Below are 21740 nucleotides of genomic sequence, written 5' to 3'. Positions count from 1 at the left end.
AATAAACAGAGACACAACGCTCAGGCCAAGGTGTTCCAGCCTCTAAAAGCCCATACTTCCAAATGCCTGGATTCTTTTAAATAACCTCCATGCACAGGAGGAACAGTTGGCAAAAGGTTAACTTTTTAGTCGTTTGCGAAATCACTGGGGGAAATTTCCCTTTGCCGGCTAGACAATATTTTTGAACTGCAGTCAGTGCTGGAAAATGTCTAGACTAGGGGTTAGATTTATAAATTTTACTTCTGGTAACTTGGGACCACCTAGTAACTTGAGCCAGAAAAGGGAATTCAAGAAAGCATTTCTTCAGGCCATAGAAAGCAAAATATATCCACATTATTTTTCTAAAGAGATCTGTTTAAGTTTAGTGGGTTCATAAAAATATACAAGCAACATTTTAGTTAACAAAAAAAGGGAATCCCAAATGGTTTTAGAAATGACATTTTTATAAAGACAAAATGGATGGTTCAAAATGGGGGGAAAAAAAACCTATGAAAGATGTGAGACTTTTGTACTCGTTTAATTCCTGAAAATGAGTCCTTACGGCAGCAGTCTGGACTGCTGTTACGTGTTTTCAACGGCAGGAAGTCATTCATACATTCCATGTTGTTTCCTTCTCTTCCCCTCCCCCTTCAGTGCTTTCGAGTTCTTACTAATAAAGCAAAACCATGGTGTTAATTGGCAGATTTCTAGTGAAATGTTATGTTACTCAAGGTATTGACCCTTGGAAGCTTTAGTATTTACTTCCAAATGAATGCCATGCTCTATGGATTATGCTCTGCAGATTAGTATAGAATTTTAAATCAGCACTTAGGAAAAATAATTTTATAAGAAATGAAAAATGCCATCTAATATAAGGAATCAGATTTCAAATACTAAATGCAGAGAACAGTCATTTAAAGAGAGGAGGGCGTTTTATGTATTCTGCTATTGTGCCGCTCCAGTGTCAAGAACGGCCGGCCAGAGCTGCCTCACTCCAGTTCAGGGGATAGTCACTGGGGGTAGGTATGGTTTCCCGGGAGCACTAATTGAGAACAGTTTACACCATTCAATTCATCTTTTCCACTGAGGAAGCTCTAGAAATTATGTTGCTTGTTCTTTCTGGTATATTAGAATAATAGACACTGTAACAAAATTTCAGGGATTGTTGGGTATGCCTACTGTTCTATAAAGGATGAGCAGAAGGTAGGGAGGGGGTTGGTTCCTGCCTCAGAGTCAGTATTAGCACTCCTGACACCATTGCGCTGACCTTCCACTCCACTTAACTGTACTGGGATCTCAAAAGAAAACAATAAAAAGATAGACCACTTGGGGCAAAAAGAATTTATTTTTTGGCTAACAAAAAATGTCATAAATGTTACTGCTAATTTCCACTAAAGAACAAGCATGCGCATGCACACAGGCATGCTCTCTGCAGATAAAGACAGAATTTGGCTCCAAGCTTTTGGGTTCAGTATGGGAGAGCATTTGGTAAGAACAAAATAAAAATGAGCATTGTTTCTGTTCTGAGTCGTATTTAAAAGATCACTATTGTAATTATTGACAAATTAACACCTCTTACACTTTCCACAGGCTACCTTTTTTTTCTGATGATGGTAGTGCTGGAGGGGTTGGTTTTTGTTTTGTTTGTTGTTGTGGTTTTTTCCTTTGGGTATTAAAATGGTTTTTCTTTCAGTGTGTGCTCTATGACTGTATTCTGAATTAAGAATCCTCACTGACACACACCTCCAGTGTCGTTATAAGCATATGTTTACTTGCTATCTGACATAAAATTGTTAGCTCTGATGAAGAACAACTTTAGAAAAGATGCATTTAGAGAGGAAAGGTAAATCTTAACCAATACAAGAATAAACACTAGTTTATGTTCATTAGCTCTCACCATTTTCTAGTTTCCTTACAGCTGCTGCTTTCAAAATTCCTGTATGAACTAGTGTTAATCAAGGGTTCATTGCTGTCTAGGGCATTTGGATTTCCTCAGTTTGATGGTCAGTTTGCAACCTTAACCATAATTACCCTTATAATACCACTAGCCATCAAAGTTATTAACTAAGAGATTATAAAAAAACTCATCACAAACATCAATACAAAATAAATACATAAAGTTTGGGTAAATAAATTACCTAAAATAGGTAATAAATTATTTTAATTAAAATTAAATTTGTAAAATAGTAATAAATTTATTGATTTTGTACTGATATTTTCCACATATAAGTCAATACAAGTATCTATATATAAATTTTGTTCAGTTTTCAAAAATTAAATTTTAATTTACAAAGTAATTGAGCTCCAAAACACATCCATATGTACCTTGCAATTAATTTATTGACCATAGAAATGAATTAGCAAAGTTACAATATATTATTTTGAAAAACTTACTTAGACAGTAAGCTTCGTCAGCTCATTAGTCACAGCACTGACGGGACTAGGAGGCAGCATGTCTAATGTCAGAATAAAGAGCCTGCCATTGTGAGTCTTATACCTTCAAGGAGCCGAGTACAGATATGCGTACTTGTTTCTTTAAGAACACATGCTTGGATATAAGTCAGTTTTCATGTATACTTGCTTTAGATTTGGTATTCTTTGGTCCTGAAGTAGATAACTCACTTAATACGTATATACAGAGCTTATACAATAAATGAGCGAATTAAATAAAACACTGTAGATGATCCTACATTAAATACTAATGCCTGTTCCTTTAATTAATACTGAATTTCAAAGCAATTTTACTTTTTCTTAATTGATTATAAAAATATCTCTCTGGTAAAGTGACAGGTCTTATACCTACCTAATAAATAAAACTGAGAGACAAGGAGGCTTAAAGATTGTAAAAAGCAACAAATCCACTGAAACTGCCAAAGTTAGTCTCAACTTCAGGTTTGCTCAGTTGGCCTTAAAATGCTAAAAAGAAATCAGTGGGGGGAGAGGCCCTTGTCCGGTCAAGGCGCAGGAGGGTGTGGGTGGGGGAGCGCCCTCATAGAGGCAGTGGGAGAGGGGATGAGATAGGAGGTCTCTGGAGAGCAAACCAGGAAAGGGTATAACATTTGAAACGTAAATATAAAAATTATCCAATTTAAAAAGAAAAAAAGTCCCAAGGAGCTGGCTCAACAGAGAACTCTGATAGGTATTAACTAGCACATATTTCCCATGGTTAATACTGGGCATTGGCTAATTGGGATTTCTCCTGTAGTTATAAATATCAAGGAAAACAGGGAATAAGCCATGTAAAAAATAAGCCCAGTATTGGAAGGGATGTTTCACTGAACTACCAGGAAACTGGGAACACTTTCTCTCCTAAGTCAACATTAACTGGATGTTCCCAAATGCTTAAGATATTAACAGGAATTGACTTCCTAATTATTCATATACAGATAGGAAAACTGAGATTTGACCTAGGGAAGACAAAGAATTCTTTGTCTTGCATATATATTGGGTTCATAGAAAGTCTAAGGACACTAAAGTGGCACTGGGTGGCACTGGCTCTTGTCTGCTCAGCCGGGAAGTCTCCATGTCAACTCATTCATATTAGCATTGAACTTTCAACTCATCCCAATACTGCTTAACAAAATATCCTTGCTGTGGAAATTCAAGATATTTACTAAAAAAAAAAATTAAAGCAAAAGATGTATAGAAAATATAAGAAAGTTCCTCCTCTCTCCATCTCTTTCAATAATGTCTGATTAAATTCTTCATTGGCCGTACTAACATTTAATGATATATGAATTTATAGGAGATAAACTTTCCCCAAACAACTGGACCATAAGAATTCCTTACACCTACTTATTAAGTAGCTCATGTTGATTGTTTTATTTTCTTTTAATTCATTGTCTTATTTTGAGCAACTTTCACTTGATCTCAAACACCTCATATTTGTTGTTTTAAACAGGGAATTAAAAATACAGAAAATATGCAAATAAGTGGTAACTTTGATTTATAATTACTACTGATTTTTAAATCATCTTCTAAGTTGTTTATATGTATATCATTTGCCAGGGAACATAAAGCCAGTTAATTAAACTTATTCATTATTATGGAGAGAATAATTTGTTTTTAGCAAATTATATATGCAAGAAAGGTCATGTTGTAAATTAGTGGTACTGTCCCATACATCAGAAAGAAAAATAACCAAATTATTAATAATAAAGACTAACAACATTGCCTCAATAAGATAATCTAAACTATCCTTTATCAACCAAACAAACAAAACTCTCAAAAGAAAACAAAACAAACTTACCCAGTGTTCCACAGGGCTTATTTTTATAAGTGCAGATATCATATCTATGAAGGAGAAAAAGACAAAATTTGTAGAACATTTGTATATTTGTTGCATTTTTTCTGGAGTTCTGTTTGTTCAGATCAAAACTGATACAATTCTGAGCAGCTAGGTAGAGTGTTCCATGGTCAGCACCATGGGGGAGGCAGACTGCAGACTCTCCACTCTGCCTGCAAGTCAGTAGGATACCTACCAGTAAGAAATTAAAAAGACAGTTTTACCAAACCATCTATCGCCTTGTTTCTAAGACTTTGTCTACAAATTATCACTGCTTCTGTTCAATGAGTAAGTTTTATTATTAATAATAATCCCTTTGATTTTGCTGAAGTATTTTCTTGTTATAGCCACATATTATATGTCTCTAAGAATTATCTGAAGTTCTTTTAACTCTAACATAAGTACTTGTCTTAAATAAAACAAAACAAAAAGATAGTGTAATACATCAGTGGGAATTAAATCAGTGTTACATAGTTTTCCGAGTTGTACATTAGAATTTAGGATGGCGAAAATAGAAAATTTTTAAGTGATTTAACAAATAGATAAATTAATCACTGAATTAAATGTTTTTTAATGTTAGACTCTAGTGCTAGACTGCATTGGAACTCAATACAAAAGTTATTAAAGCAACTTACATTTTAGTATATTACATTGGAGATGTTAAGTCAATATTAATATGTTGATTTTATTTTATTATTATCCCATAGAATCCTGCTTATCATCTAATTAGAGACAGGAAGGGAGCTGATTTGGGTGGACGATTCAGAGTAACCAGGAGGAGTAGGAGAGGAACTGTAATCTGGATATCTTATGTGAGAAAAAAAAATGATACTTTCAACATAAGGGAAAAAACCTGCCAGAGTATATTCTGGGTGTCATGATCAATTTCTCATATGATAATCATGTTACATATTATTTTACATAGACACAATTCATCCTATAAATAGCCAAGTTAATTTTTTAAAGGGTGAAATACATTTTGGAACTAAATGGAATTTATTTCCAAATACTCAAGTCTCATTCACACATTTACTAAAACTGGTCTGAACTTATACTGAAATCCAAGTTTTTCATCACAATGACTCTATTTCTACTTTAAAGAAAAAAGTAGACTTCTATCTGTCAATTATCCTAAACCTAATTACAGTGCAATGACTATAGAACTCTCCAGAACATAAATAAGAGGCATTTCAAAAAAGAATTGATGCTAGGAAATACATTAAGTAAGGAAAATTGGGGGAGAGGAATCTTGATTTCATCCTGTTAAGACTCTATACCTTTCTGGGTGTCTTTCTGTTACAAATTAATTTATATATCTTACAACTGGAATTCATACATGGACTATTTCACAGAGTATATTAACACCTTAAAATGAAGTCAAACTTGTTACTGACACACAAGTTGTACCAACAGAGTTGGCAATGATGACTGGTTTAAACAATTAGATTATATAGTAAATATTTTTCATAATTGAATAAATAGATTTAATTATTAAATAAACATATAATATTAAATTCATTTAGGAGGTCAGTTAACATTTGAATGATGTATAACTGGTTTTAAATTTCATACTTATAAAGTCACAACAGAGATATTATCAATGTTATATATTCCTTATATACTTTAATGGGTATTATAAAACAATTAATCTTCAAACTTGTCTCATTCAATTTCTAACACTAGGAAAACACACAACATGCACTAATATACATGTACATGCACACCCAAGCCCACATATATATGTATGCACACACATATATAAAATTTGGGGTTATCTTGCTTCATTAGGACCTGGAAAAATATCAGACTAAAGAAAACAATTGGACTTCCCTTTACTCTCAGTATCCTTTATAGCAGTCAATGTAAATCCTAAAAAACATTATGCAGCAGATGCCTTTAAATAAGGGTAAAATCAAAGAAAGCTAAGAAGTATACTCAAAGCCAAAACAGTTAAAATGAAATTCACACATACACACACACACACACACACACACACACACAAAAGTAGGGGCACTTGCATGTACACATATGAAAATATAAGAAAACACACACACACACATACACACACAAAGAAGCTTTGTTCTAAATAAGATCTTATCATTGTGCAATTTCTTTTGTTTTCCTTTTCCAAAAGAATCACAGTGTTTTAAGGGCATGTTTAGTTTGCTTATTGCTGCTATAATGAAACACTAACCAAAAGAAATTTGGGGAATAAAAGTGCCTTACACTTACATGACACAGCACATTAAACAAGGATCTTAGACAAGAGCTGAAGCAAAAACCATGGAAATAAGCCATTTATTTACTTGTTTTTAATGGCTTGCTCTCTATATTGCTTTCTGATACAACCCTGGACCACCTGCCCAGGAGTGTTACTGCCCACATTGAACTGGATCCTCCCCATCAGTAATTGACCAAGAATGTCTTATAGACATTCCTATTAAGGAGCTGATAGACACAAGTCTTCACTTAAGGATTCCTCTTCCCAGATGACTGGAGTTTGTGTCAAGTAGCCATCAATGGTCAGATAAGAAAGAATTAAAAAAACAAGTTAGAAATGTAGTTCCATCAGCAAATGCCTTGCCTTGCAAGCACCAGAACCGGAGTTTGATTCCCATAATTGACTAAGCACTTGGGAGGTGAGAACAAATTCCTGGGCCTTGCTGGCCAGCCAGTCTAGTCTACTTGGTGAACTTCAGACCAATGAAGTGCCTCAAGAATCAGGTGAATAATGCCTGAGGCTGTTCTCTGGCTTCAACATGAAAAACATCAGCATACACATATGCCTGAGCATGCAGGCAAACACACATATACGTGAACACACACACACAAAGAATTAACAACATGATATTAGGCAATTGATAAGTGCTAAATATATTTAAGTCAACTTGACACAGGCTCAAGTCATCTGAGAGGGAAACTCAATTAACAACATATGGGGCAGGGACAAAGTTTTGGTAAGGTGGGAAAGAAGGAGAAGGAGGGAGACTCAAGATGGAGCCGAAGGAGGAGGTTGTAGACCCAGGTGATCTTAGTAGGAGATAGGTAGATATGATTATTTCTAAGCGTTTCTATGGGTAAATTGATTTATCTAAATGGGTGGTTTACATCTCTGTCAAATGGTTGTAAACCTATTGTGTGGATGTACTGTGGATTAAGAATTTAACATATAAATGTGATTAATAAATTAATTATTGAGTCATAATTTTACCAGACTGTGGGGAATGTGAACTAAGTTCCCAGCTGGCAGGGAGACAGCTGGGAGAGAGCAGACCATGGACTGCACAGTAGAGAAAGAGACTGGGGACACGGCTCCCACGGATCCAATAGCCGCAGATCCACTTTTTATTTTTACTGCAACACATGAGGATCAGAAGAAACTGACCAAAATATCTTCCCATGTTGCACGTTGAGGTCTGTGAAATACAGCACTGCTGTACAATGATAAAAGACATATATTATAAAACCTGGTGTTTGTATCAATGTCTGAGTTGCTCTCAATCTCTGTCCAAAAAGTTGCCTTTTACAGTGAATAGCAGTCAATGGAGAGGTGTGTCTGGTCAAAGTGCTTAGAAAAAGAGACTGAGGACTCAGCTGTAAATGGGACATCTTCACAACTACTACCAAGGTTCAAGGAACCTGACAAAAGAAGGAGCAGAAGGAATAGAAGAATGGAGTGAGGAAGAATGCTAGGAATGTTTTCCAGACATGACAGTGTTATTGCAAGCATGAACTCTAAGCAGCTGCATTTCTCTGTATGAGTCCTACACGGTATCTAGTCAAACACGGTCTTGACATAGATGGGATGCGACCTCAAGATCCTAACCTATACTGAATGGCTATTAACAGCTGATGGGTGATGGGAAAAGAAGAGTCGCTCTTTGTTAGGGATATGTTCAGAAAGCCTACATAACTGACATAATAGGTATCAAAATGAAAATGAGATAAAGCTAGGAAGGGGCATATAAGAAAATATGAGATTATCAGGAGGGGACTCTATAAATGTGATGATATTTCAGAGTGTGTGTGTGTGTGTGTGTGTGTGTGTGTGTGTGTGTGTGTGTGTGCAGGAAATTCTCAGAAATAAAGGCAATTTATAACAACAGAACACCTGCAAGGGGTTGAGGAGAAACAGGGCAAATATGCTTTGTTCTTGAAGCCTTTGTCCAAATATACATTCTCTTCTTATGCCTTCTTGTGCTCCAGGAACCTGCTAATCATTATGTCCACTTCCCCATTGCTGGGCCAGGCCTGAGAAAGAAGCATGGGAACCAAACTCAGGCCTACATGCTTTCACAGCAGGTGTGCGATCAACTGTGCTTTCTAACCTGTCTATACCTGTCCCTGTAAGTCTTCATTTTCTAATAAAGGATTTCCTGTTATGTAAAATTTAGATTCATGTTATTTATGCTTCTCTCTTGTTAATATGCCATTTGTTATAGGAGCTTCAGCCATGAACTTAAGATGGGTAAAAGATGTTTGTGCTCTGCAGTGGTAAAAATCAAATTGGTAGTATAGCTCTTTTCTGTTTTTAGTAAATGCACAGAGGAAGCAGCATTAGAAGAGTTGTCTTAGTTAAAAAGAAATAAAAAAAAAAATCCAACTCAATATGGGTTTATTTTCTCTTGCTTATTTTTATTTCAGTTTGAGACAAGGTCTCCCTATATAACTCACAATCCTCCATCTTTCAACTCCTAATCATACCAGTCTTTATAATAAAAGAATTAGATTATAATGACTGTAAAAGTTAATTTGATTCAGTTCATACAATACAAATTACAAATTATGTTTTCAGTATACCTTTTTACGAAAATGATATTTATTCAGCCAAATATCATAACATACTGATACTTTCAAAGGATTATGCTGACAGGTGGGCTCTGTGGAGCAATGACGGCACATTGAACTTCTAGTATCAACCACCCAGACCCCCCAGAGCTCCCAGGACTAAACCACCAACCAAAGAGCACACACGGAGGGACCCATGGCTCCAGCTGCACATGTAGCAAAGAATGACCTTCTCTGGCAACAATGGGAGAAGAAACCCTTGGTTCTGTGAAGGCTCCATGTCCCAGTGTAGGAGAATGCTAGGGTAGTAAGGCAGGAGTCAGGGTGGAGCACCATTATGGAGGCAGAAGGAGGAGGGATGGGATAAGAGGCTTGTGAAGGGGAAACTGGGAAGGGGGATAACACTGGAAATATAAATGAATAAAATAAGCATTGAACAAATAATCTGACAAAAAATTCAACATAACCATTCTCAGTGGAGAACAAAATACAAATAGAGAGTATAAATGTGCAGTGCAAAAAAGAATCAGAAAAGCAATGCATGAACAAAAGGAAGGGATGCTAAATGCAATTAAAACTCCTCTCTCTCTCTCTCTCTCTCTCTCTCTCTCTCTCTCTCTCTCTCTCGCTCACACACACACACACACACACACACACACACAAACAAACACAAGGCTTATGCTGTAAGAGCAACTGTATTCACTATTTAATATGGAGCCATTTATTATAATAATGCAACCACTTCATACAATATCTCACAGAGGTATGTAAAATGGTTTCAGCTTCTAATTCCTATAATGTATCAGATATGGCCACTAAAAGTTATGGAATGGATTCGAGTATTACTATTAGCAAGGTTGGAGACATGGCTCAGTTGTTAAGAGCACACTGACTGCTCTTCCAGAGGTCCTGAGTTCAATTCCCAGCAACCACATGGTGGCTTGCAATCATTTATAGTGGAATCTGATGTCCACTTGTGGTGTGTTTAAGACAGCAATAGTATATATACATACATACATACATACATACATACATACATACATACATACATATATACACACATACACACACACACATAATTATTTAAAAGGGAGTTAAGATGCTTATAATACTTGCTTTATATTTAAAAAATTACTATTAGGCTTGAAAATAACTCTCAGCAATACACACGAATTTTTAGTCACTGTAGAAGAGCACTTCCTTTGGAGTGCAGTCAACCAGGAATTTCCTTTGTCTGTGATTACCTCATATTATTAAACATAAGATCTGACAAGAGAGAACAGGCACTCAAGCCATCCGCCACCAGGAACAGCAGAAATCCAGGGACACACGCCTGGTGAGAAGGCATTCTGAGTAGCCGGGGAGCAGAGAGATATCTGCTGAACATGCTGAAAGTGTGCCCTCCCCCACTTGGTTCAGGGAACCAGGAACCCAGCATTGAGCTGTCTGTTCCCAGCCGGCACCCTTTGGGTACAGAACAGCCATCAGGACATTCACCACCAAGAACACACTGAGATACAGGGACACAACCAGGTACAAGGGAAAGGCGAAAACCAATCACTGACAAGAAGACGGCAAGAGGAAAGCAAAAGAACGTACCCCAGGGGAACCAAGACAACCTGGCAACACCAGAACTCAGCTCTCTTATCACAGCAAACAGGGGAATGCCAAACACTCCAGAAAAAAAAGACTCAGACCCAAAATCATACCTCAAGATGATGATAGAGATCCTTAAACAAGAACAGGAGGAAAAGCATAAAAAATTAGAATTTTTAAAGAGGAAACCAGAAAAACACTCAAAGAACTCAAACAACTAGAGGAAAACAGAACCAAAGAGATGAAGGAATGGAATAAGGAATTTAAAACGGAAATGGACACAATAAAGAAAACACTAAAAGAGACAATCCAAGAGGTAGAAAACCTAAAAAAGAAATCAGGAGTCACAGATGCTAGCATTTCCAACAGACTACAAGAGATTGAAGAGAGAATCTAAGGGGCCAAAGACAACACTGAAAACATAGACAAAACAGTCAGAGAAGATGCAAAAACCAGAGTTCCTAAACCAAAATATCCAGGAGATCCAAGACACAATGAGAAGACCAAACCTAAGGATAATAGGAATAGAAGAGGGAGAAGAGTATCAACTAAGAAGCACAGTAAACATCTTCAACAAAATCATAGAAGAAAACTTCCCTGCCCTTAAGAATGAGATGACCACGAGCATAAAAGAAACCTACAGAACTCCAAATAGGTTGGACCAGAAAAGAAATTCCTCCCAACTCATAATAGTCAAAACACCAAGTGCCCAAAGCAAAGAAAGAATACTAAAAGCAGTAAGGAAAAAAGGTCATGTAACATTTAAAGGCAGACCAATCAGAATCACACCCAATTTCTAACAGAGACTATGGAAGATAGAAGATCCTGGACAGACATCATACTGACCCTAAGAGAGCACAAGTGCCAGCCCAAGCTGCTATACCCAGCAAAATTTTCAATCACCATAGATAAAGAGACTAAAATATTCCAAGACAAAAATAAATTCACACAATATATAACCACAAACACAGCACTACAACGAATTATAGGTGGAAAACACAATACAATGAGGGGAACCACCTCATAGTAAAAACAAGAAAACTTCTAAGCAAGAAAACCAAAAGAAGAAAGACACACAGGCACAATTCAACCTACCAAAGCAACAATAGCAGGAAACAGCAACCACTATTCCTTAATATCTATTTCTCCTTGTACAAAGCCCAAGTGTAAGTGGATCAAAGATCTCCACATTAAACCAGGTACACTGAAACTATTAGAAGAGAAAAGTAGGGAAAAACTTAGAACTCATAGGCACAGGAGAAAATTTCCTGAACAGAACACCAATGGCTCGAGTTCTATGGTCAAAGATTGACAAATGGAACTTAATGAGATTGCAAAGTTTCTGTAAAGCTAAAGACACTGACAAGAAAACAAAACGGCAGCCAACCGAGTGGGAAAAGATCTTTACCAACCCCACATCAGATAGAGGCCTAATATCCAAGGTATACAAAGAACTCAAAAAGCTAGACACAAGAGAATTAAACAACCCTATTAAAAAATGGGGTACAGACTTAAACAAAACGTTCTCAATTGAGGAATATCGAATGGCTGAGAAACATCTTAGGAAGTGCTCGACATCCTTAGTCATCAGGGAAATGCAAATCAAAACAACCCTGAGATTCCATGTCACACCAGTCAGATTGGCCAAGATCCAAAACTCAGATGACAACAGATGCTGGTGAGGAAGTGGAGAAAGAGGAACACTTCTCCACTGTTGGTGGGGTTGTAAACTGGTACAACCACTCTGGAAATCAGTCTGGTGATTCCTCAGAAAATTGGACATAGTACTACCTAAAGATCCAGCTATTCCACTTCTGGGCATATACCCCAGAGACACTCCAATATACAATGAAGATGCATGCACCACAATGTTCATAGCAGCCCTATTTATAATAGCCAGAAGCTGGAAAGAACCCAGATGTCCTTCAATAGATGAATGGATACAAAAAGTGTGGTATATTTACACAATGGAGTGCTACTCAGCCACCAGAAAGAATGACTTAACCAAATTCTTAAGAAAATGGATGCATCTAGAGAATATAATCCTGAGTGAGATAACCCAGTCACAAAACAACAGACATAATATGCACCCACTGATAATGGGATACTAACCCCAGAAAGCTCTGAACACCCCAGAAACAACTCACAGACTGTGTGAAGTACAAGAAAATAAAAGAAAAAACCATTAAGCTCAATTCTTTCACACCAAGAAAACTTTGACTAATTCCAGGTTACATCCCGTTTAACATGTACTTTATGCTCATTGTAACTAGTAAGATCTTAATGCACACTATGAAACCTTAAAAAAAAAAAAAAAAGCCAAGCAGTGACAAAAATGTATTCGTAAACTTTAATAAAAAAATGCTTAAAATTTGTACATTTATATTTGTTTTTTAAAATAAAGTTGTTCAATAAAATAAATGAATGAGCAGGAAAAGATGACAGACGCTCCGGAATAGAAAAAAACAGGATTTACATGGCTGTGCAGTGTAGACAGTATTTATATTTTCTCTGTGTCATGGAAAGGAGAGCTTAGTATCATTCTCCAAGTCACACAGCAGAGCTTTTTCCCCCTTACAACTTTATTTTTAAAAAGGAGAGATACATGTACAGATTTTTAAGAGCATTTTTGAATAAAACTATATGAATATTAAAAAAGATCTCTCAAGAATATAACATCATATATAACTTACAAAGGCTCAGCCTTATAAATTTAAAATGTTTTATTAATCACCAATATCTTTAAATCAATGAATTGTTATATTTCTCATTTATTTCCTTGATACTATTCTAATTATGTTCTTTCTTTTTCCCGGCTTCCTAAGTAACTTTCATTGTGTGATTCATGAATGACATTAAAACACTTACTTAAAGTGAATACATTGTTACTATACTTTTATATATCAAAAATATAGGGTATTAAATTATTTGCCCACAGAAGTTTTGGTGTCAACTCATTTTAAGTATTCTCATGTATCACTTACAAAGTGAACATTTCACTGTTTTTTCACATGAAATTGTAGTAAAACTTATTGAAGACATACTATTAAAGTCATAGGCTGTAAGTTTTTTACAAGGAATATAAAATTAATCACAATAAACATTATTATATATTTGTACACTTGTCTTTCTAATGTTTCCTTAATTTTATATGAACTTTACATATTTGGATATAAAATATATTCAAGAATAATTTTTCATATTGGACCTGTTTAATTGTCTAGGCCAGTGTTGAAATTTGCTCTTTCTTTCTAATTATAAAATATGCTTGCCTTCCTTTCATTTTTCAGACACAAAGCCCATTTAATAACCACTGACTATACTATTGACCACTTTTCTTTTTTAAAAAAATTGGATATATTTTATTTACATTTCAAATACTATACCCTTTCCAAGTTTCCCCTCCATACCCCCTATGCCATACCCCTCCCCCTGCTTCTATGAGGGTGTGCACATACCCACACTACCCTTCCTAGCTCCCTGCCCTGACATTTCTCTACAACAGGGCATTAAGCCTTGGCAGGACCAAGGATTTCTCCTCCCACTGATGCCCAACAAGGCCATCCTCTGCTACATATGCAGCTGGAGCCATGGGTCTGTCCATGTGTACTCTTTGAATAGTGGTTTAGTCCCTGAAAGCTCTGGTTGGTTGGTGCTGTTGTTCTTATGAGGTTGCAAACCCCTTCAGCTCCTTCAATTTTTTCTCTAACTCCTCCATTAAGGACCCCATTCTTAGTTCAGTGGTTGGCTGTAAGCATCCACCTTTGTTTCTGTCATGCTCTGGCAATGCTTCTCAGGAGACAGCCATATCAGGCTCCTGTCAGCATGCACTTCTTGGCATCAGCAATACTGACTGGGTTTGGTGACTGTATATGGGCTGGATCCCCAGGTAGGGCAGTCTCTGGATGACCTTTCTTCTGTCTCTGATCTTTTCTACTGTTATTAACTATGTTGTACTTTACTGTTTCTACTTAGTATTGAGAACCTTTGTCAACAGACTTTCTCCAAGAACTCTTTCTAAATAGATCAATTATTCTTACAAACATCAACTAGTTACCCCATGTTTTAACTTTATGACCTTCATTAAACAGGCAATTTCATTTATCCATCTTCCCATTATTACAAATTCTTTAACATTAGAGAGTAATTTGTTTTGGTCACTGTTGTAGCCCTGTATGTATCAAGATGTCTACTGCACAGGGTTTAGAGTTAATAACATTGAAGACCTCTAAAGCAATTGCATTATTTCACATATCTACAAGCAATTTTGATGTTTTAAATTATAAATAATTTAATAACAATTCTAAATTTCAATCTCAACTTCCACTCCTTAAAAATCCATTAATAGAAATGAAATTATTTTTAAATTGTCAATAGTTAAATGATCAATTAAGTATATTTAATGCACTTTATAAGGACAAAATTAGGTAAATTTGATTCATGGAACAATTTACTAAAAGGTAATTTTATGGTACTAAATCAAAACTTTAAACCACTTTTCAACAAATATTTACTAAGAGTTTATCCTGTAGTAGAGGATGGGGAATCATGAACAAAATTGATATAACCTATCTTATGATTCTGGAAAAAAAATTATATCATCAAAGGCTTAATTAGATATAGCCGTCATTAGTTACCTTCTGCTGAGATGAAGCAAACATCATTAAGTCTCTCTTATGCATAAGTTCTGTTTTTAAAGACTTAGTTATGTGTATGGGACAGGCAATATGTGCGTGTGTGCTCAGAAATCTGAGAGCACCAGAGGCATACAATCTCCTGGCACTGGAGTTAGAGTTATGAGCTACCTGATATGGGTACTGGAAACCAAATGCTGGCTCTGTGCAAAAGTAGTATTAACTATTAACAGTGTACCTTCTCTCTCATTACCACTTGCAGCCTACTAACAGAGTTATGTGCATGCCATCTTCATAATTAAAAAAAAATCAAACTCTCTAAAAATGTAAACAATAGAAATCAAGACACAGTCTTGTTTCAGTTTATCTTTCTAGAATTATTTATTACTCCCCCAAACCTATGTCTACATCTCCAGAATGTACTCAATACACATTCACCACTACCTAAAAGATTTAGAATTCCTCTATATCCACAAAGAGTTCATTAAAAACTCTCCTCCCATTTCTCCTGTAAAATTCTGGACACTTCACATACCTTCTCCTTCATAAAGTAAGAAGCAAGCATGTGCTAATTGGCTTTCTTATACTACAGTAACCCATCATGCTCTCAAATACCATCATCAGGATTTAAAGCATATAAAATAATAACCAGATAAATAAAGCAACAAAAAAATACAATAATTTCTCTTTGATTTTGAAAAGGAAACTATACTTATTTCTTTGTATGAATATAGTAATGAACATGCTAATTTCATAGTTTATACAAATACCTCCATGTCATTTTACACTACAGGTGTATAATTTTGTTGGCCAATTATACCTTACTAAGTCTGTAGATGAGCAAAAAACAATTAGTCAATTTGTTGGTTCACAGTCATTGTAATATGTAATATGCAGTCACTGATAATGGGATACTAACCCCAGAAAGCGCTGAACATCCCAGAAACAACCCACAGATTGTATGAAGTTCAAGAAAAAAGAAAAAAAAGAATATATTTTAATTAAAATAGAACTGTATCACATCCCCCTTTCCTTCCTACAGCCCCTCCCAGTTTCTCTCCTATCTTCTCAAATTAATAACCTCTTTTCCTATATTATGGTTACATATATACATATGTGTATGTACATGTACCCACAAATACTTAATTACAACCATATAAAATGTATTTGTATACACATTTATGCAAAAATGCTTAAATCTGTACATTTATCTTTGTTTTTTAAAATAAAGTTTAAAAAAAGGAGGAAGCAAAACAGAAAAAAAAAAAAAGAAATGCTCAACATCCCTAGTCATCAGGAAAATGCAAATCAAAACAACCCTGAGATTCTACCTCACACCAGTCAGAATGGCTAAGATCAAAACCTCAGGTGACAGCACATGCTGTCCGGGATGCGGAGAAAGAGGAACAGTCCTCCACTGTTGGTGGGGTTGTAAACTGGTTATAAGACTATTTAGACAGTTTGCCTGATCTTGATTAAACCTTCTACCAAAATGTGTCCTGCTCACAAGATGTGCAGGGACAAAGAGTGGAGATGCAAGGAAAGGAAACCACTGACTGGCCAGAATTAAGACCTACTCCATGGTCAAGAACCAGTCCTTGATGCTATTAAAGATACTTGTTTATGCTTACAGACAGGAGCCTATCATAACTGTATTCTGAAAAGCTCCACCAAATAACCAGCAGAAAGATACAGAGATGGCTGTATGACATGAAAAATAATATTACTAAAAATGCATAATAAAATAATCTTAATAGACAAACATGAAATGTAGTTCAGGGAGAACTGTGGAAAAGTTGGGGGAAGGACTGTGGGACCTGAAGAGGAGAGGGACTCCACAGAAAGACCAACAGAGGCAACTAACATGGACTCTTAGGGGCTCCCCAGAGACTGAACCACCAACCAAAAAGTGAGTATGAACTAAACCTAGGCTCCATGCACATATGTAGCAGAAGTGCAGCTTGGTTTTTATGTGCTCCCCACAACAAATGAAACAGGGACTATCCCTGATTCGGTTGCCTGCCTGTGGATCACATTCTCTTAGCTGGGCTATTTTGTCTGGCCACAGTGGGAGTGGATACACCTAGTCCTGCATGACTTGACCTTCAGAGGGTTGTGGGGACCCAGGGTTCTCCTACTTTTCAAAAGAGAAGAGAAGAGAAGAAGGGAGGATCTGTGTGTTGGGGTACTTGAAGTAGTGGGAGGCTGATATTAAATGTAAAGTAAATAAATGAATAAATTAATAAAAAAATAAATTAAGTCAAAACAAAAACTAACTCAGGTACCATAAAATAAGAGAGTAAACAATCCCGTTGCCAACAGAATGGAAAAACAGCAGTATAAGACAGGATGAAAGAAGAATGAAAGCCAACAAGGCAAAGTTTTCACCTTGTTTCTCTACATTTGTCATTCATAGTATGCAGTGGCATCAATGAAATCTAAGAGACTTTGGAAATTTCTCCCTCATAGCTCTAACATCATTACACATGCACCCTTTACAGGGACAGCTCAAATTGCTAGGTGTAGTATTACTTGACAGATGACCCTGATTTCTGTTATCCTCATTATCTTTGGATCTTTAATGCAACTCAGGTATCACATATACAACTTCATACACTGACCTGAAACTCAAATCTGCTACACATTTTCTGACTTTGTAACAGTTTTTTCCTGGAAACATGGTGCAAGTTCCATAGTCCCATAACTCTCACATCCTCAATGAATGCATATCCAGAACTATGTAGGTAACACGTAGTTCTGCAGCCCAACTGAGATATATCTGGGCGCCTTTAGACCAGTGTTTCTCAACCTGTGGGTTGCAACCCTTTGCAAACATCTATCCCCAAAATATTTACATTTCAATTCATGACAGTAGTAAAATTATGGTTATCAAGTAGCAGCAAAACTAATTGTATGGTTGGGAGTCACAACATGACAAAGTAAGTGTATTAAAGAGTTGCAGCATTAAGAAGGTTGAGAACCACTACTTTAGACCATGGTTATGGTAACCTCTTAGTGTAGTTTTAACTGAAACTATGAAAATATTTTCTCTAAGAGGTCACTCTGCAGAAGGGAAATCCTTCTGTCCTGTTTTGAAGATCTCCTATTTGAAGAGCAAACCCAGTCATATATGCTTACATAATTACACCTAGAGCATTAAGCAGAAAGGCCTTGACTTCAAAATACCTTCACTATCCTCCTTGCATAAAGCCCAGGGTTCTTTGCAATGAATGGTATTATAATGGTAGTATAATGTCTTTAACAACTACTTTCCCTTCACTGGCACCTGCTTTCTTCTAATCTACCTTGTTTACAACTATTAACACACTCACGTTCCTTTCCCTACAAAGTATACAATATTCACATCTTTCTGGTTTTGGCTTTAGATTCTTGCTTTAAATCCAATATCACTCTAATTTTCAGGAAATTGGAAGATTGTAGCTAGATTCTTTGTGTAAATGTAGCAAATATAGCCTCTAGCCAAATCTATGATCGGGACCTTGTTTCCTGTTGGGATTTCTTGAGCACAGGCTTTACTATACACATTTCTAGAAACATTCTGGGTTTCCAAACTCTCATCAGATGATCCACTAAGCTCTGCTTCTAGCACTATTGGACTTGTCTAGCTCACAGTCCCAACCTCCTCCACATTCCTCCCACAAATTAATAGTCTAAGTAGCCCATCATCAGCTTTGACCATAACAACACCTCCATTTCTCAGTTCCAACTTTCTGTATTCATTGTACTCATTGCCATGACTGAACACACTACAGAAGCCATTTGATAAAGAAAGATTTATTTTGGCAAGTTTCCAGTCTGTCACAATGAGGAAGGCAATGCAAAATACATATCAGTGGGAATGTCAGAAGAGACTCCTGACATTTTGACAGATCAGGAAGCAGAATATTAAATCAGAAAAACAAGACTCTACCATGCCACAAAGCTTTCTCTGAGTCCCTTTTTACAATCTACACCTAAATTCTTTAAGGTTCTACAACCTTCTAGAACAGTGCTACTAATTCTGCATCAAATTTAAATCATGACAGCTGTCAAATTTAGTGATGTTGGGTCATTGCATGGCATTTCTACATAAAACAGCTTAAAGATTTGTTCATTACATTTTTAGAAGTAATAATCCCTTAAAAATAGAAATTTGGCAAAAACAAACAAAATACCCAAACATATGAGAACCTGGAACTTGCAACTTCATTTTATGCCTGTTTTCTACACACAATGCTATTACGTGACTTATAATCCATAACTTTCCTCTTGCTTTATGGTATATTTATATTTAAGACTAGATGAGATAGAGGCTGAGCAACTGGTGACTTCCAGACCCAGAGCGGAGCCTGGCCTACCTGCCAGGTGGAACGGCGGCTCATAGAGGCTGAGCAACTACAATTGGGAACAGAAAATTAGAACTTCTGTTTCCCCCCGGAGGCGACTTCCAGACTCAGAGCGGAGCCTGGCCTACCTGCCACCCGGATCGGCGGATCGGCAGCTCATAGAGGCTGAGCAACTGCGATTGGGAACGGAAAATTAGAACTTCTGTTTCCACCCGGAGGCGACTTCCAGACGCAGAGTGGAGCCTAGCCTACCAGCCACCCGGATCAGCGACTCATAGAGGCTGAGCAACTGGTGAGTGGGAGACCAAGACTTCAGGGGAGCAGAGAGATCTCTTCGGAGTGCACAGGGAAAGTGCACACCCTAACTTGCCCTGCCCCGACTTGCCTGATCCAGCAAACAGAAACAGAACATTGGAACTTCTGCTCACACCCGACGGCTCTGAGGCATAAAACAGGGCTCGACCCATCTGACACCTCAACCAGTGGAGAACCAGGGACACAGACCAGATACAAGGGAAAGGTGAGAAAATATCACTGACAACAAAATGGCAAGACGAAAGAGAAAGAGTATATCCCAAGGGAACCAAGAAAATCTAGCAACACCAGAGCCCTGCTCTCCCAGAACAGCAAACATTGGAACTCCAAACACTCCAGAAAAGAAAACACAGACCTGAAATCATGCCTCAAGACACTGATAGAGTTACTTAAACAAGAAAGGGAGGAAAAGCAAAAAGATTCAGAAGCTTTTAAAGAAGAAACAAGAAAAACACTCAAAGAACTCAAAGAACTAGAGGAAAACAGAACCAAAGAAATAAAGGAATGGAAGAGGGAAATTAAAACAGAGATTGACACAATAAAGAAAACACTAAAAGAGATAACCCTAGAGTCAGAACACCAAAAAAAGAAATCAGGAGTCAAAGAAGCAAGCATTTCCAATAGATTACAAGAGATCGAAGAGAGAATCTCGGGGGCAGAAGACAACATTGCAAACATAGACAAAACAGCCAGAGAAGATGCAAAAAACAAAAAGCTCCTAACCCAAAATGTCCAGGAAATCCAAGACACAATGAGAAAACCGAACCTAAGGATAATAGGAATAGAAGAGGGAGAAGAGAATCAACTAAGAGGCACAGTAAATATCTTCACAAAATCATAGAAAACTTCCCTACCCTCAAGAATGAGATGACCACGAGCATAAAAGAAGCCTTCAGAACTCCAAATAGGTTGGACCACAAAAGAAATACCTCCCGACACATAATAGTAAAAACATCAAGCGCCCAAAGTAAAGAAAGAATACTAAAAGCAGTAAGGGAAAAAGGTCAGGTAACATATAAAGGCAGACCAATCAGACTCACACCCGATTTCTCAACAGAGACTATGAAAGCTAGAAGAGCCTGGACAGACATCATGCAGACCCTAAGAGAGCACAAGTGCCAGCCCAAGCTGCTATACCCAGCAAAACTATCAATCACCATCGATGGAGAGACGAAGATATTTCAAGACAAATCAAAATTCACACAATATCTGACCACAAACCCAGCACTACAACGAATTATAGGTGGAAAACCCAATAAAATGAGGGAAAATACAGCCTAGTAAGAATAAGAAAACTCCTAAACAAGAAAACTAAAAGAAGAAAAAAACACAGACACAACTCAACCCAAAAAAGGAATAATGGCAGGAAACAGAAACAACTATTCCTTGATATCTATTAACATAAATGGTCTCAACTCCCCAATAAAGAGACATAGACTATCAGACTGGATACATAAACAAAATCCAGCCTTTTGCTGCATACAGGAAACTCATCTCAGAGACAAAGACAGACACTATCTCAGAGTAAAAGGGTGGGAAAAAAACTTCCAAGCAAGCAGCTCAAAGAAGCAAGCTGGAGTGGCTATTCTAATATCAAATAAAGTAAATTTCCAACCAAAAGTTATCAAAAAAGATAAGAAAGAACACTTTTTACTCATTACCGGGGAAATCTGTCAGGAGGAACTCTCAATCCTTAATATATATGCTCCAACTAAAAAATCACCCACATTCATAAAAGAAACCCTATTAAAGCTCAAAAAATGCATTTCACCCCACACAATAATAGTGGGAGACTTT

At 36.7% G+C, this 21740-nt stretch overlaps 1 protein-coding gene across 1 annotated transcript in view; it reads right to left on the bottom strand.

Moving 5' to 3' along the window:
* Positions 1-21740, bottom strand: part of ADAMTS6 (ADAM metallopeptidase with thrombospondin type 1 motif 6) — a gene marked incomplete at both ends in the record, with an annotated part of 264023 nt that overhangs the window by 167429 nt on the left and 74854 nt on the right. The window contains one exon of the mRNA XM_080933513.1: positions 4229-4272. Coding sequence (XP_080789639.1) covers positions 4229-4272 — 44 coding nt within the window. The remainder of the gene's footprint in view (positions 1-4228; positions 4273-21740) is intronic.

Source organism: Micromys minutus, assembly GCF_963924665.1.
Source record: "Micromys minutus genome assembly, chromosome: 20".
NCBI lineage: Eukaryota > Metazoa > Chordata > Mammalia > Rodentia > Muridae > Micromys > Micromys minutus.
The sequence above is the reverse complement of the archived record's forward strand: the minus strand, read 5'-3'. Positions and strand labels throughout refer to the sequence as shown.